We start from the raw sequence: 17,076 nt of genomic DNA, 5'->3' as shown, positions 1-17,076 counted from the left end.
GATCTCGAAGGGTGTCACAAGGTTGTTGTATATGTTGTAGACTTGGATGGGTCCGTGGCGGAGTTGGAGGGTGATTCCTAGGACCTCGGTTCGATCACCGCAGTCGACAGGATGGTTGATCTTTTGGCTTGGTATGCAGCTTTTAACTAAGATGGAGCAGCCTCTTGTCTGTCTGTCTATGGCCGGAAGGTGATATGCAGTGTATCCTGAGAAGCGGGTTTGTGTGTCCTGAGGCAGGCCCGTCTCTTGTAGCAGGATGACATCCCAATTGCTTTCGTATGCGTCTGCCATTAGGAGGTGGTGTTTATTTGATATCGTGCAGCAGTTCCACTGCAGGATTTGGAGCGTCTGTCTTTGTGCTTCTTGCACGTCTTCTTCTCTGTCTGTGTTTCCTGTGTCGTTTGTGTGAGTGTCGTCGTTGGTGTCAGGGTGAGTGTCGTATCCATTGTTTGTGTTGGTGGTGTTGCTGGGTTTGTTTGCTGTGGAACACTGCGCCGGTTCTGTGTTATCACGAGGGCCGCCTTTTCTCTCGCGATGTTCACCGAGGCAGGAGTGATTCCCTTGTTGTTTTGAGGAGCTGGCATCAGTGCGGGTGACTGGCTGCGTGGCCGAGGCGAGGAGCTGTGGCTGGTGGGTGGCTGCTGGGGTGCTGACTGCTTCTTGCACACTTTGGCCACAACTTGTTCTGACAGGGTGGTGATGTCTTCCGACGGTATTTGTTTTCCCAGCATGGAGACGAGGGCAGTGGCAAACGTCTGGAACATCGCCTGCAGGTCCTGCTTGGAGAAAGTGATGTGTTCTGTTGAGTTGGTGGTCGTGATGCGTTGATTCGCTGTCGTGGCCTGCTGCCTGTCCTTGGTTGCTGTGCTGCTGTTCCTAGTGTTCCTAGTGCTGGAAAATCGGCGTTTGCTGTCGTGTTTGGAGTCTGTTGTGGCTGTGCTGGTTGTTGTGGCTGTGCTGGTTGGCTGCCCCAGGTCGAAGTGGCCGCCAGAGCTGAGCCGTTGGTGGTGGCGAGAGAGGGGCGATGTCGAGTCATCCACTGGTGTTGGGAGGCCTTCTGAACATCGACTAACTCTCTCCTGGCTGTGCAGCTTTTGTTCCAGGCGTGATGTGGACGGTGGCAGTTGGGGCACTTCGCTGTCGTTGTGCCTCCTTCTTTGTGCATCTTGATGCATTTTTCTGTCTCGTGGCTGCCGGCGCAGATTCCGCATTTCGTTGGTAGTGTACAGTTTGCCTTGTGGTGGCCAAACCTCTGGCAGTTGAAGCATCTGAGAGGCTCCTTGCCATAAGGACGTGTGTAGAACGTGCCCCAGTTCCCCAGGTCTACATAGCCTGGAAGGGGGCCTCGAACTGTGATCAACACTTGACGTGTTGGTTCTCCTTCTCGATGAGTGAGTCGGTCTGCGGAAATTATCTGGGGGTGTCTCTACAGGAGTGAGAGTGGCATGAGCAGGTGGTACTTCAGTACCACTCCTTTGGTGATGTTGCTGGTGGATGACTGCAGGTGTATGGGTTTTCCCTTGAGCTCCTTCAGGTTGATGATGTCGTCGTGTACTTCCATTGTCGGTGGGGAAAGGAGCACTTGCCCTGAGTGGAGGAACTTCATGGGTAATTTTTCTCTCATGTTCAGCGCTGCCTCCAGAGCTTCTGCGACGTCTAATGGTGACTGGAAACCTTCCATGGCTGGAATGATGATACGTGGGACATCGCCGGACTGGTGCCTGGAGGTGGGAGTCTCTTTTGGCTGTTCTGGAGCTGTTGCCTGTTGCGTTTTCTTTTCCTCATATCTGTCCCTGCGAGCTCAGTTATATCCACGCCCTTGGAATCTTGTCTTGGGCTTGGCATTTGGCAGGTGGGCAGCTTTCGTCATCTTCGGAGTCTTGGTGGAGTCCTCGTTTTGTCCTGCCGATGCTCATGGATCCTTCTCGGGACGGTATGGTTCTCGGGTCGTGTGTGAAGTGGTTATCCGACTTGTTAGTTGGCATCTTTCCTCTCAGGGTGTGATCTTCGACCGTCGTCTCCATTCTCGTGGTGGGGTCTTGGCTCGGCATGCTGAGGGTGGGATGGAGTCCCCCTGTGACTAGCGGGTCCCTGCCTGGCAGTTGGCGGTTGCTACTGGTAGCCTGATTTCTAAAAACCGTCGCAGCTACCCCGCCCTGCGAAATATCTAGGTCCTATGGAGGTTATGGGAGGCCCTCCTCAAGCTAAGAGTTGCCTTGACCTGGCCCCGCAACCAAGGCTGGACCAGCACGCTCACTGGCTTCCTTGGCGCATCGCAGGATGCCCCTGCTTCAGGAGTTCTGGAGGCTTTTCAGGTCCTCCAGCCCCTTCACCCAGAGGCGGAAGAGAGGTGAAATAGAGTGAGAAGGAGAGAGAGCCTGACCAAACCCTCGGCTTCCTACCCGCAACCAATCTAACACTCATGGCATTCCCATGGCGCCTATATGGGAATGGCATTCCCGCGGCTCAGGCTGCGCTCAGGACTTGCACAGACGGGCAGACTGAGTCACTCCCGGTTGGTTGTCCACGCTCGCTACCTGACGTCCTACCTACCACCTGCTGCCCGCGCCACCTGCCACAACTCAGGCCGCGCCCTCCCTTGTGTACCGGGGCCACCCTTCGGGTTGTTGGCCCGCCCTCGGGAGGGGGATCTGCAGGACCTTGGACAGTCGTTGAACTCTAAACAGTCGCCTAGACTAAAAACATCCCACCTTGCCTTGCCTCCTGATTAGTGTGTGGTGCCAGCCGTACGCCCAACGGGAGTGGGGAGTGACCCCCCATTCCTGCGGAGTGCGGTTGGACCCGCGGGCTGACGGGCGGCAATAGGCCCCCTACTTTGCCTACCTCTACATACTTCCTTTAGTCCTTCGGGGACAGCCGGCGATACCCGTGTGGGGGGCGCACTGATCGCTCTGCCTTCTCCCCCTCGGGTGGGGACGGTGACTAAACTGTTCTTGTTTTGTTTGACCCTGCCTCTTACACAGGGTGTGTGACTGTGGAAGTGGGATTTTTGAGTTCTGTGTTGTCTGGGTTTTGTTGTTTGGGGTTTTGGGTTGTGTTTGGACTGTGGTTGGAGGCATGTCCTCAACATGGCTCGGGTAAAGTTTAAGTGCAGAGGCAAACAGGACAGAGAGAAAAAGGTAAAACTTCTTGAGCTTCTCTAATGAGATCAGAATAGTAGACATATTCGAAACACCGGATGGATTTGTCTTATTATTCGAGAATGATAAGCAGGCTAATAAAGTCTTCACAAAAACATCATAGACATTCTGGCCAATAATGAATTCACCCCTGTTCTCCCACCGGAACTAAGAGTTAAAAGGAGCGTAATCGCCTCCAGACTTAATGACTTAATATATGAAAGGAATGAGGATGAAATCAAAACAGAACTCATAAAATGCAACTCCTGGATAGGAGAGGATATTGACTCAGTCTTTAAATTCCCTAATTCATCCACTATTAAGATCACTTTCTCTCAGACAATTCTTGCAGAAAAATGTACCGAAAAGGGGTTACTTGCCTTTAGCCTGAGTATACCAGCTTACAACATTAAACAAGAGACCTTCATACCCATTAAGTGTTGCATGAGGTGCTATAAGCTAGAGGACCACACCATCAGGGAATGCAATAAAGCAAAAGATTTTAAGATCTGCTCAAACTGCAGTGAAGACGGCCATAAATGGTTTGACTGTAAAGCAAAACATCAATGTTGTCTTAATTGCGGAGAGAACCACAGCACTATGGCTATGAAGTGCAACAAAAGAAAACAAATAATCAAAGAAAAAAGGAAACTCGAAGAAGAGAGAAACAAAATGACTTATGTAGGGGCAGCAGGAAGAAACAACACCACACACATACAGCAGCAACAGCCACAGACACTGCCAACATTTCACAGCACACCCATGATCACTAGAGAGGATCTTTTGAAAATACATACCTGCATTGCACATGCCCAACAGGCTGACACACAGAGACCTGGAATTTATGAGCTTGAATTAAACAGAGCATTAACACTAAATAACTTACCTAATATTAAGATCCCACCACCACTAACAGAAACAGAAATACACACACATGAACAGACACAAGCACCCAAGACCCAGACACGTACACCAGGAGTAAAACCCAGGAAAATAAGAGGAATAAAGGAATCAGAGACAGAACAGACCATAGCCACACGTGAAGAACCAGTAACAGAAGGGGCAACTGCTAAAGATAAAGAAATACAGAGTATGGAGGAGGAAATACTCCCAAAAGAAGCTAGTGACATAGGACTAACAATATATACACCCAAAGAAAGAGGATGGCCTCAAGAAAGATTCACTTTTGAAGAACTGATAAACGGAATTAATAGCAATAAATATAAGTACATATACACTGACTCCAGGTACACGGAAGAGGAGGTACTAAATATGATTAAGCACGACAGAATCATGCTGAAACACTGCTGGACCATCGCTGAAAACGATAACTTCCGTAAAATAAGATCGGGATTGTTGGAAGAAAGATCGCCTTTAACAAACCGAGACCCACGTACAAAAAAACACAACATTTAATAATATAATAACAGTTATACAACACAACGTACTAAATTGGAACACCAACAAATACTCAATAATCACTCACTACTTAGATATCAATCCTGACGTCATACTCCTAAACAGCCACGGGCTTAAAAATAACGAATCAATAAAAATCCCCGGCTACATATGCCATAAGATTAACTCAACAGAAGCCTTCAGTGATGGTTCAGCAGTGGCTGTGAAGTATGGACTTTTTCACAAACTTAAAGATGATTTCATTACTGATTTTATTGCAATAGAGATCAACACTTCACAAGGACCAATAATAATCGCCACAACGTACCTCCCGCCTAGAAGACCATATCTCCCTTATCCAGATATCTTTAAATTAATAAACAATAATATTCCTGTCTATATCCTCGGAGATTTTAACTGCTCACATACCCATTTTGGCAACAGAAATAATAACACCGTAGGCATAAGCATATCAGGTCTTATGAATCAAGGCAAACTAATACATCTAGGCCCACACTTCCCAACCTTTATTCGCCATGGATCTGCCACTAACCCTGGCAAAATTTTTACAAATAAACACTGCTATCATAATTCCTCCAAGGAGATTATACAACATAATTCACATCACTCACTTTTCTCTCAATCTCCCAAGGCCCAATGAACTTGGCTTTGAAAGGATCATCTTGCAATGGGAAAAGGACTAGGACCTTGTTTCCAAGCTGGAAAAATCTGGCTCTTGCTTTCTTGTCATACCAGCCTTTCATCTCACTCTGACTACCTTTCAAATTTTCTTGCGCAATTTCCCTAGCTCTCATCAATCTGTCCCTGAAATCTGACACATACTTCACCGCATTAGGAGTCTCCTCTGCCCCTAAGCACTTTTTTTTCATCATCCTCAAAGGACTATTCACTTCATGTCCATACACTAACTCAAATGGGCTGAAGCCTGTTGACTCTTGCACACTGTCTCTCAACGCGAACAAAGCTAGTGGCAACGCCTCATCCCACTCATCACTCATCTCCACAATACATCCTGAGTGTTTTCAGAGTCTGGTGAAATCTTTCTACACAACCCTGAGACTGGGGATGATAAGCACTAGATAGCTTCTGTTCAATCTTCAGGCCCCTTAGAATTTCCTTGAACATGCGAGAACTGAAACTACTTCCCTGGTCTGACTGCAACACCTAAGGAATTCCCATCCATGAGAAAAATTTCAGCAACTCTCTCACAATATTTTTAGTTTATACTCCTGAAGGGAATGGCATCAGAAAACCTGGATGACATACACATAATAGGCAAAGGACATACAAAGTTTATCACAACTTTACTGAAAGGCTCCTCAACTACAGGGATAGGGTGAAGGGGGGCACGGCGAATCACCTGGTTCAGCTTGCCCACCTTCTGAGATAAACCACAAGTTTTACAAAACTTATTCACATCACCTCTCACTTGGGGCCAGTATAAATGACACAGAATTTTTCCTAAGGTTTTTCTGACCCGCAGGTGTCCCACCAGATTTCCCTCATGTGCACATTCCAATATTTTCTTCCTATACACCTGTGGCACCACAACCTGCTTTTTCAGCATCCAGTGATTGGAGCCGGGAGTATTCAAAGGCCTCCAATTTCTCAACAACACACCTTCATTCATATACTCATCACCAAGCTCATCCAGCCTTTTAGCCTCATTCCAAACAGGCTTCAAGCTTTCATCACTTTCCTGAGCTTTCATCAACTCACTCTTCTCTACCAAAAAATCAAGGTTGGGCTCCACCTGGCCTACAATCCTTTCATCACTCGCATACTCTGGGTTATTTCCTTTTTCATCAGCTTCCTCGACCAGGGTGCTCAGTCCTCCATCCTCCTGTGTTGCTCCCTCGGTGTCCACGAGTCCCCTCTGGGCCATAGCTCGGGTCACCGCGCAGACTGGGAACAATTCAAGCACCTCCACTTCCCCATTTGTTGAATGAGGGACTGCTGCCAGAGTGGTGGCCTCTGTCATCCCTACCAGAGGACTGTACCATCTGAACTTTAGGGATGACTCTACCTCCAGCCAGGTCATTCCCGACCAACATATCCACTCCATCTACAGACAGTGTCTCCTTCACTCCAACCGTCACCTCTCCAGTGACGTATTCGTGGTCCAGCCAAACTTTGTGCAGGGGTATACCGAATTTGCTTCCTGCGCTCTTGCACGAGACCTCTCTGCTAGTGCTGGTCTCCTCAATCCATGGGAGTACACTGTTTAATATCAGGCTCTGATTAGCTCTTGTATCTCAAAGGATGCTGATCAAATTCTCAGGGCTTCCTTCCACTTTCACTGTACTTTCACTGATGAAATGCTTGAAGCCCTCATTTCTCTGTGGCTCCTCTGATATCTGTGCATTTATATTCTCCACATACTTCACCAGGTCCCTTTGGGCGGCCACTGCTCCCACTGGCTTTGGCCTTCCCTTCAGACACTGGTACTTCCTTTGCCCACTTCCCTCACATCCAAGACACTTAACTTAATTGCACCTTCATCAACACTACCCTTCTTGTGGTAGGTAGTGATTCCTTTTCCAATCCTGTGTGGCATAGGCCTCAGATTGTGGTTGTGTGGTGGGGGCATGTTATAATTGTGATAAAAATTATAGTGGTCTGGGCGGGGATGGTTGGGCCTGTGGAATGATCTCAAGCTCATCTGGTGGTCATTCCTGTCTCTGATGGCCCATCACTTTTATTGGAGAATGACTTTCTCCTCCTATGGTATTTGTTATATGGGGTAGCTGTCGGTACAGGACAGCCAGGAAGTTGTAGGTTCTTTATAGAAACACATACAGACTGTGGTTTCTATATTAAAGCCATGAACAAAGAAATAATGCCATGGCAGACCCTGAGCGCATGGCTGCCTCAGAAGCACCAGACAGACTGAGGATTACAGGTTTGCCAAGCGTATAATAAATAAATGAAGGTACAATATGAAACATGGTGTAGTACATTACATATCCACACCTCCCTCCCCCCTCACGCTCGTAGCACTGTTTCGAGTGGAACTCTTTCCTCTGAGATGCTGGGAACGATATGGGGTAACTGGGGCAGTAACTGAACCGGACACACTTTTCTTGTCCGAGCAAGAGACTACAAGGATATGGGGAAGAGGGGGTCGTCACTGCGGGATGTCACTGGTTGCAGGAACTGGCGGTTGCATCGCCAGACACGTCCGCTAGGGAGACATACCTCATAGTCCCTGTTTCTGCTGCGGCCCATGACCACACCAACCTTGACCCAGCGGAGAGACATTGGGTTCTGGATACGGACTGTGGCCCCATTGCTCAGCTCAGGGAGGTGTGTTGGGCGTGCTGGTCATAGCAAGCCTGCACCTGGGCAGCTAGGGCAGCAGCGCGACGGTCGCATTCCTCCGTCTTGACCTGCCAGTCCATGGAGAAGGATTCCGGGTGGACAGGGATGCAGGAGTGAAGAGGGCGGCCATACAGGGGTTGCGCAGGGGATCGTCCTGTGAAGTTGGGAGCGATGTGTAGCCCTTATGTGTCAATGTTGCTGGAGGAACCTGTCTTCAGGATGAGTTGCTTCACTGACTTGACAGCCGCCTCAGCATGGCCGTTAGACTGGCGGTAGTGCGGCGAGGTCACTACGTGGTGACACCCCAGCGCTCCATGAAGTTCTGGAAGTCGGCGCTGGCGAACTGGGGACTGCCATCGGTACGTAGGCGGAAGGGAACACCCAGTTCCCGGAAGTAGCGGCAGAACGTCTGGATGGTGCACGAGGAAGTGGTGTCCGCACCACACAGGACAACTACAGGCCACCCCCAAGAGCCTGTCCACAATAACGAGGAAGGACTTCCCAGCGAGTGTGAAGAAGTCTGCAGAGATGGATTCAAAGGGCCTAGAAGGGTTGTCATCACACATCAAGGGCTCCTGTTGTTGGCTTATCAATAGCGCTTGACATGGCTCAACATGACATGGCTTGACATGGCTTGACGTGGTTGAAGGCTTCATCGTGGTCCGCTGTCCAAGTAAACGTCCGTTTCAGGGACTCCCTTATGAAACGTCCGTTTCATAAGGGAGGGAAGAGGCTGGGTTGCAGCTGCTATGTCCGAGGTGAACCTGACAGCTGGTTCACCAGGCCCATGAAAGAACGGAGTTCAGTCAGGTTCGCAGGTGTCAGGAAGTCCCGGATGGCACTGACTCGGTCTTCACCTGTAGAGATGCCCACAGTGGAGAGGTCGTAGCTACAGAATCGGACCCTAGGCTCGGCGATTGCAAACTTGTCCTTGTTGAGGGTGATTCCGTGCTCGCGGCATCTGATCAGCATCTGACAAATCCTTTGCAAGTGCGTTGGGAGATCGTCATCAAAGGGAAGGATGTCGTCGACCACCTTGACACAATTCTCCATCCCCTGGAGTGCCATGTCACCAGTAGCCACGAAGCTCAGGTGCCATCTCTCAACCGTCCGCCGTCAACGTGTGCACGGGAGGTAGAGGTTGTTGGTCGCTCCCGGGGATCCATAGCATGCCGAGTATCACTGGCTGATAACGGTGACGTCCGCGCCGGTGTCTGGCAGCATCTGGAGGTGTGAAGTGGATCCTCCATGCATCAGTTAAATGCACACGGGCTTGGCGTTAGACTCTGGACTGAGAGTCACATGGCGGCAGGAACTTGTCCTCTGTGCGGGAGAGTATGAGCTGTCCTGGCCATGATCAGTCTTTTTCACTCGGCAGCACCTGTCGCAATGTCCAGTCTTCTTGCAGGAGCAACACTGGACAGGGCACCTGGCAGTCCTTGCCCAATGGCCTTTGCGTCCGTAGTTGTTGCAGGTGCCATCAGTGGCAGGGCACTGACCGGGTACTTGCCAGCAGGAGCAACACTGGCAGGACTGGGTCGCCTCAACGGCTGGGGGCTTCCCTCCTTGTCCCGAAGGCGCCTGCTGAAATGAGGAGGCGGCCTTATCGCGTCGTTTCCCCTGCTTGTAAGTGGAGATCGAGTACAGCTGTCTTGGCGACGACTGGATGGCGAATGGTGTGTTCCAGGCAGCTTCATATGAGCGGCAGCAAGTAACCACGTCCTGGAGGGGTGAGCCTGTGTCCAGAGAGATGAGGCGTTGAACTAGCTCCTCGCTGATGCCCATGAGCAAAATTATCTTCAGTTGGGTCTCAGCACAAGCCACTGATCGCCTGAGCAAAGGTCAACCTCTCCAGCTAGGTCCTTCAGGAGGGCATAAAAGTCAGAAAAAGACTCGCCAGTCGCCTGCTTGCAACACAGAAGTTCACGGCGATGTAGAACCTCGTTTCGTTGACTCTTGAAGTGGGACTGCAATACTTCAAGGGCTTCTTCCACCGTTAACTGGGTGTTAGGTGCGATCCCGAGAGTATGTTCTAGCGTCCTTTGGACCTCCAGGGAAACGGACATCCGTAGTTGGAGCAGTTGCTTTTCCCTGGGGAGTCACTGCAGGTTGATCATGAATGAGACATCATGCCACCGGCGGCGCTATTGCCTGACCGTCTAGTAAGTGGCGTCGGCTTCCCAATCCCAACAATAATGAGTCATTGCTGGATATATCCAAGTTTGTTGATACTGAACTGGAGAACATGAGTGAAATGCAACAGAAGCTAGCCATTTTCTTTCTGAAGATTTATGTTGTACTCTTGTGTCACTGTTTTCAACAAAAAATCTGTTACTGCAAGCTATTTCATAACAATCTCAGCATAAAGAGGAGTAATTTTATCATTTAAGTTTCTACATTACCTATTTATTTGTCATGAGTGAATGCCACTTTATATTATTTATTTCTAGCTTCTTGTTTGATAATTTCCAAGTAGGAAATTTTTTTTATATACTTTCTTAATATTAATTATAATCACATATATAGGTATACAGGAATTATATACTAGTATTATTGTCACTGTAATAAGAGAAATATCTGCGTACTTTATATATATATATATATATATATATATATATATATATATATATATATATATATATATATATATATATGTATATATATTTAAACCTTACCTTCACATAATCCTCCCTAAGGACATTATAGATGGCTTCACAGGTTTCGGGGATGATTAGACCGAAGCTCTGTTTTGAATCCGGGTTGAATATTGGAAGCTTGTGTACGATCCTCCAGCTGCAAGAAAGTGTAGTGTAGCCTCCAGACGAGCTTCTGGTGATATACTGTCTCGAAAGCTGGTGTCCTGCTTACAAATGTAAGGTTCAATTTTGGCCAGCAATTTATAGAATGCAGGGATTGGCATTCTTGTGTAATTTTCAAAGTCTGTTGGATTTTCGACTTGTAGCTCCAAAAATATTTGATTGAAGCTTCCCTTCAAAGATCGCCGAGAAAGCCATTGCTTACACCACAAGGTTCTACGTTTCTTCCTCAAAAGTTTCTTTTTTGCAGCACAGAGAGCAATTACACCACAGTAGAGTCTCCTGGCAGAATACATCATCGGCAGACATCCGGTCGTTAAGAAAGCTAAACTGCAACTGGGTAGCTCCCGCGCGAGAACAAGTGAACAGTGTTGCAGTACAGTTTGGCCGTTAAAGCCCGTACACATTATGTATCATGATGCGCATCGTGTTGAATGGATGTGTTGAAAAAGTCGTTTTTCAACACGAAAGCGCATCACCAACGTGTTGCTGGGTCGGCTCGATTTCCAAATTGCAGCTCAGTGATGCATGACCAGTCAGAGCGACAGGACATCCGGTCACGCTCCGCTCCAGCGCCGATGGCTCTCCAATCTCCACCATCAGACGAGCTCCTGGTGATATGCTGTCCCGAAAGCTGGTGTCCTGCTTACAAATGTAGGGTTCAATTTTTGTCAGCAATTTTGGAAGTCTTGGATTTTCGACCTGTAGCTCCATAAATATTTGATTGAAGCTTCCCTTCAGATGTCGCCGAGAAAGCCATTGCTTACACCACAAGGCTCTACGTTTCTTCCTCCTCAAAAGTTTCATTTTTGCTGCACACAGAGCAACTACACTCCATAGTAGAGTCTCCTGGCAGATTCCATCATCGGCGCACATCCTCCCCGCATGAAAGTTGAACTGTCACTGAAGAGCTGGCGCCCGAGAAGTTGCCGAGAACAATGTGAGCAGTGATGCAGTACAGTTTGGCCGCTAGTCATTTTTTTCAACACCACTACTGCATCACGTGGCTGATACATGATGCATAATGTGTACGAGGCTTTAAGTAATTTTATCCAACACTACTACTGCATCACGTGGCTGATACATGATGCATAGTGTTTATTAAAAAGGGGCTTTATAGTGTGTGTGTGTGTGTGTGTGTGTGTGTGTGTGTGGCAGTATCTGGCAACTCGCTCGTCGGCAGCACGACTAGCGCCAATGTACAGCAGTCACCTGCTTCGCGCCGAATAAAGGTATGTACGAGTATGTAACAAGCTGAACTCTTGCCTCCCGCCAAGGGTGATACGTCGCTTGGTAGCGGCGTGAAGAGACACGAGTATGCAAAACACTGCACACACTGTCACAAAAGACACTGCGGCACCGTAGATCCCGGAGGAGGCAGTGCATCCCTGCTGGCTGTGGTGGGGTGGCGTGGATGCCAGTGTCGGTAGAAGTTCCTTGGTTCAAAATACTCACTGCGCAGTTATGTGGGATAGCTGTCGGGACAGGATTGCCAGGAACTTGTAGGTTCTTTATAGAAACACGTACAGACTAAGGTTTCTATATTAAGGCTAGGAACAAACGAATAATGCTTTGGCAGACCCTGTGCGCGTGGCTGCCTCGGAAGCCTCAGCCAGACTGAAGATTACAGGGTTGCCAAGCGTACATAATATGAAGCGTAATATGAAACATAGTGCAGTACAATACATATCCACAGTATTCACCTCTGCTCAGTCCATGGGTTTCACAATAACTGTCAGCCCTGCGTCCAGCTTCCATCACATTTTTCACATTAAGTGATATGAGCTCATATTTTAAATTGGTGGGCACCTTGTCCATAAATTGTTCCATCAACAGAATTCGTTTCACCTCCTCGACCGTACTGACTTCCTCGGCCTTCATCCATCGTTCCAGTTTAAGAAAGCACTCTCGAGCCATCTAGAGATAAGTGGCACCTGGGTGTTTTCTAATCCTGTGGAACCTTTCCCGGCACATTCCCGATAAACAGGTAAACCCTTCTCACGTATCACCTTATTTCAGGCTCTTAAGCGGCCCATACACGCTCAAATTTTTTGTCAAATTTTTTGATGTCAAATTATTTGACGGTTTGACGTTCGCCCTACACGTTCAAACTTCTCATCAAATTTTCAGTTTGCTCCCGAGTGTCATCATGGATGCATATACAGCGTTGGCTCTTGGCATAGCATTGAAGAGCACACAGAAACGAAAGAGACGAAAGTGGGCCCAGCAATGGTATCTGTGTCGTGAACGATTTGGCCATGTTCCTTTATTAAATGAATTAAGAATTAGTGAACCTGATGTTTTCAAGAACTTTCTTCGCATGGATGGAGAATCATTTGACAAACTATTAGATCTTGTGAGACCATACATAACCAAAGAAAACACAGTTATGCGTAGTGCGATATCACCATTTGAAAGACTCTCAATAACTCTCCGCTTCTTGGCTACTGGTAACACATTCGAAGACCTGAAATTCCTGAGTGCCATTTCTCCTCAAGCCATTGGTGGTATCGTTATAGATACTTGCAACGCCATTAACACATGCTTGCAGTCGTACATAAAGGTAAGATGCTGATTTTTCCAATGCATTTTTATTAGTGAACTAAATTATGAATAACAATAATGAAATGAAATTTTATATAAACATATTCTTGTGCGAGAAGAATGTTAACAAACTGAAAAGATTCAGAAGAATATAGGCCTACTAAGTAAACATAAATAAATAATTCATAAATAAACAATATATATTCAAATGTACCTCATTCTGACAAAAATATGTAAAGCAAAAAAAAACATTCATTACTCGTATAAGTAAATTAGTGTGAATGATAACAAAATGAAAAGATTCAGAAGAATATAATAAATAAACGTAAATACATAATTCTTAAATGAACAATATATGTTCAAATGTACCTCATTCTGACAAAAAATATATAATGCAAAAATAAAACATTCATTACTCGTATAAAGTAAATTAGTGTCTTTTGGATCATTCATATGAATTTTACCTATGCATTTGGGTTAAAGTTACCAAAATATTTTCCTGCATCAATTGTTCCATCTACAGCATTACCCGAATTATCCGTCACCGAACTGTGTGACATAGGTGTACAGTTCCTTGCAGCCATGTTTGGGTATTGTTGTGGTACAGCATCTCTATAATCACTGTGATGAACCATCGTACTGCTGAAGGGTGGGTTGGAATTAGACCCATAGGGACTAGTTGGTGCATATTCACTGGTATCACTACTTGGTGTCCGACATCGAGTTTGTTGTGGGATGGGATTTATCTGCACAGACTGTCGATGCAGGTTTCCACAAAGTCCCTCGAAGATAATATCGTTTATTCCCTTCTTTGCAAGTAACAATTGCTTAGGATCCATTTTAGATAAATCATTGGCCCAAGCTTTAGCCAATGTGAGAAATTCATTTTCAGGTTTCTGAAGATGTTCACATGCTAGGCCTATCAGTTCGTCTTGGCGATTAGAAAACTTTGCCAATTTCTTACGCTTTGCAGGTTGAGCTGGAACAGTGTGTAGGTTCGTACTTTCATCTACCCTTTCTTGTATGGCTGTGCCTTCCTGGTCATCGCCAATCTGAAATTTTAAAAAATCATTTTATTTTTATTTTCCAGATGCCGCAAACTGCTGAAGAATGGAAAGAATTGAGCAACGATTTCAATAAACATTGGAATATACCACATTGTATAGGGGCATTAGACGGCAAACACGTCTCAATTAAAAAACCAATTGGCTCTGGATCATTTTACTATAACTATAAGAAACATTGCAGTATCGTACTGCTAGCAGTTGTCAATGCCAAATACGAATTTATAATGGTCGATGCAGGAATGAACGGACGTGTTTCAGATGGAGGTGTAATGAGCCATACCAAATTTGGTTCTTTGATGGAACATGGCGAACTACAGCTACCAGGAGCCGAACCGTTGCATGAAGGAGACTCTATTGATGTGCCTTACTTTTTCGTGGCCGACGATGCTTTTGCAATGAATGAAAATCTTCTTAAACCCTACAGTGTAATGGGAAACGACGTTTTGGACCAGGAAAGAAGGGTTTTCAATTATCGTTTAAGCAGGGGACGACGCATAGTTGAAAATGTGTTCGGAATACTTGTTTCAAGATTCGGTGTATTCCAGAGGCCAATGTTGCTTTCACCAGAAAAAGCAACGACTGTCACATTAACATGTTGCTATCTACATAACTTTTTAAGGAAACAATCAAGCGGATACATGGCTCCGGGAAGCGTGGATTGGGAGGACAATGTCACACATGAGCTGCATAGTGGGGAATGGCGTTCTAAACAGAGAGAACTAGCAGCCCTACGTCCCATATTCAGCAGGAATTCGTCAGAAAAAGCAAAGTTTACTCGAGATACTATGAAGCACTATTTTTCCACCCTCGGATCGGTTCCTTGGCAGTTAAAAATGGTTTCATAGAAGCAAGCAAAGGGGAAGCAATGTAATTTTTTTTTATTGATTATTTGTTTCTTTTCACAATTATATAATGTGACATTGACTAATTCTTAGTAACCTATTAGACAAGAAAGAGTTTATATACTATACAAACATGGTAATGGCTATTAATTTTCTATATCTTTTCCTTAATTGATTAGGGCTTTTGTTTTTCAGTAGCCTACTTTATTTTTTTTCTTATTTTGCGGAGATTTTTTAGTAGCCTAATTATTTTTTCCTTATTATGCGGTGATTTTTTTAATAACTTATTTTATTTTTGTCTTCAAGTGAGCGCTTTTATTTTTTTCAGTTAGGTTATATACTTAGAAGCAAGCAAAGGGGAAGCAATGTAATTTTTTTTATTGATTATTTGTTTCTTTTCACAATTATATAATGTGACATTGACCTAATTTTACTTTTAGATGCAAATAGACATGAATAACTATGAAATTTGTTTAAATACCTAATCATGTTGGATAAGCTGTGCAACTGTCATTGAATGCAGCTAAATACAGTATGCTTAAAATTTCACTTACCTCTTCATTTTGTCCCTCTTCACTCGATTGTATTGTGCTTCGTGAAGAAGCCGGTGTTTCCGTGTCAATCAGGAAAAAAAGAGCATCAAAACACCATAATGACGGCTCATAAATTTCTTCTGCTCCTGCTCCAGATCTGCTTGAGTCTTTGAATTTTTTTAATTCTTTTCGGAAGCTCGTCCGCAGTGAGTTGATTTTCTTCTTCAGCTCCTCCTTCGTCCCTTCCGGATAATAATCACGGAATTTCTGTAACAGAGTCTCATAACCCATTTCTTTTTTATTTCTGTCACTATAGCAGTCACTTTTAACGTTCCAAAGTTGTGGTAAACTTCTATATACATCAATAAGCTCAAGAAGAAATTTCTTTTCCTGTTTCGATGGAGCCATGATGACGATGAGCCGTGCACGTCCTCCTCTGATTATGTCCAATCACTAACTAATTTGCGCAAACTATTGCTAGCTGCCACACACGCACAAATTATTTGATGTCAAATAAAAAAATATCTACTGAAATCAGATGATTAAAAGATTTGACATCAAACCTTTTAGGCCATCAAATTATGCCACACACGATCAAATTCATGTCAAATAATTTGACATCAAAAAATTTGACAAAAAATTTGAGCGTGTATGGGCCGCTTTACATCGCCTTCCTTATTGCTTAAAGGTTATACACAAATATATGACATTCCCGTCACTTTGCAAAGCACTAAAACCCTTTTATTCCTTCATAGGCCGCTGAAATATTTTATCCAGCTTCAGAAATTTCCCTAGACGCCGTCACTGCGTCACTAAATAACAATTCCCATATTTTACCTCCTCAAACCTCACAAAACATCACCACCATCACCGTACCTATAACACCATAACACCATCCCCAAAGACACCAATAACACCACAACACCACCACAACCCCAACCACAAAATGGTTGCCTCTCAACCCGACGCTGCCTCTCAGCGTTATATCACCGACACAACTCACCAACCAAATTTCAGCGGACAAGAGCTCTTGGTACCACAAAAGACTCACCAACCTGATCCTGGATATCAGGGTTATACCACCACATCACTAATACCTCCACACACCCACTCAGTCACCACACCACACCCAAATTTATCTCATGAGAACGCCACCCCTCTGTTCTCTCAGGGCTTCTGTGCGCCCTGAAATTCTGCTGATTCAGATACAAAAGCCAAACACTATCGCCTCTCACCTCACCACAATCTATCTCAAATATACCTTTTCCTTTACATATACATGCATATAAAGAACTTAAATTATGAAGGGAATAATAATACTACATGATATAAAATGAGTAAATAAGCCTTATACTAATTTATAACTATGAATAAAGATATGTTTAGAAGGAAAA

General features: G+C 45.4%; 1 protein-coding gene across 1 annotated transcript; it reads left to right on the top strand.

Moving 5' to 3' along the window:
• Positions 1–12,722: 12,722 nt before the first annotated feature.
• LOC135103705 (putative nuclease HARBI1) lies at positions 12,723–15,280 on the top strand. The gene is made up of 2 exons (XM_064010302.1): positions 12,723–13,259; positions 14,331–15,280. Exons 1-2 carry the CDS (start codon positions 12,846–12,848, stop codon positions 15,150–15,152), a joined length of 1,236 nt encoding a protein of 411 aa, XP_063866372.1. The 5' UTR covers positions 12,723–12,845; the 3' UTR covers positions 15,153–15,280.
• Positions 15,281–17,076: the final 1,796 nt, after the last annotated feature.

Source organism: Scylla paramamosain, chromosome 9, assembly GCF_035594125.1.
Source record: "Scylla paramamosain isolate STU-SP2022 chromosome 9, ASM3559412v1, whole genome shotgun sequence".
In the NCBI taxonomy this organism is placed as follows: Eukaryota; Metazoa; Arthropoda; class Malacostraca; order Decapoda; family Portunidae; genus Scylla; species Scylla paramamosain.
This window is presented reverse-complemented; position numbering and strand designations above follow the sequence as displayed.

Bases quoted from the DNA above. Each gene is read 5' to 3' on its own strand.
- LOC135103705 (XM_064010302.1), top strand. From the start codon at position 12,846: ATGGATGCATATACAGCGTTGGCTCTTGGCATAGCATTGAAGAGCACA. The intron at 13,260-14,330 runs GTAAGATGCTGA...TTTATTTTCCAG, and splicing joins GCTTGCAGTCGTACATAAAG to ATGCCGCAAACTGCTGAAGA.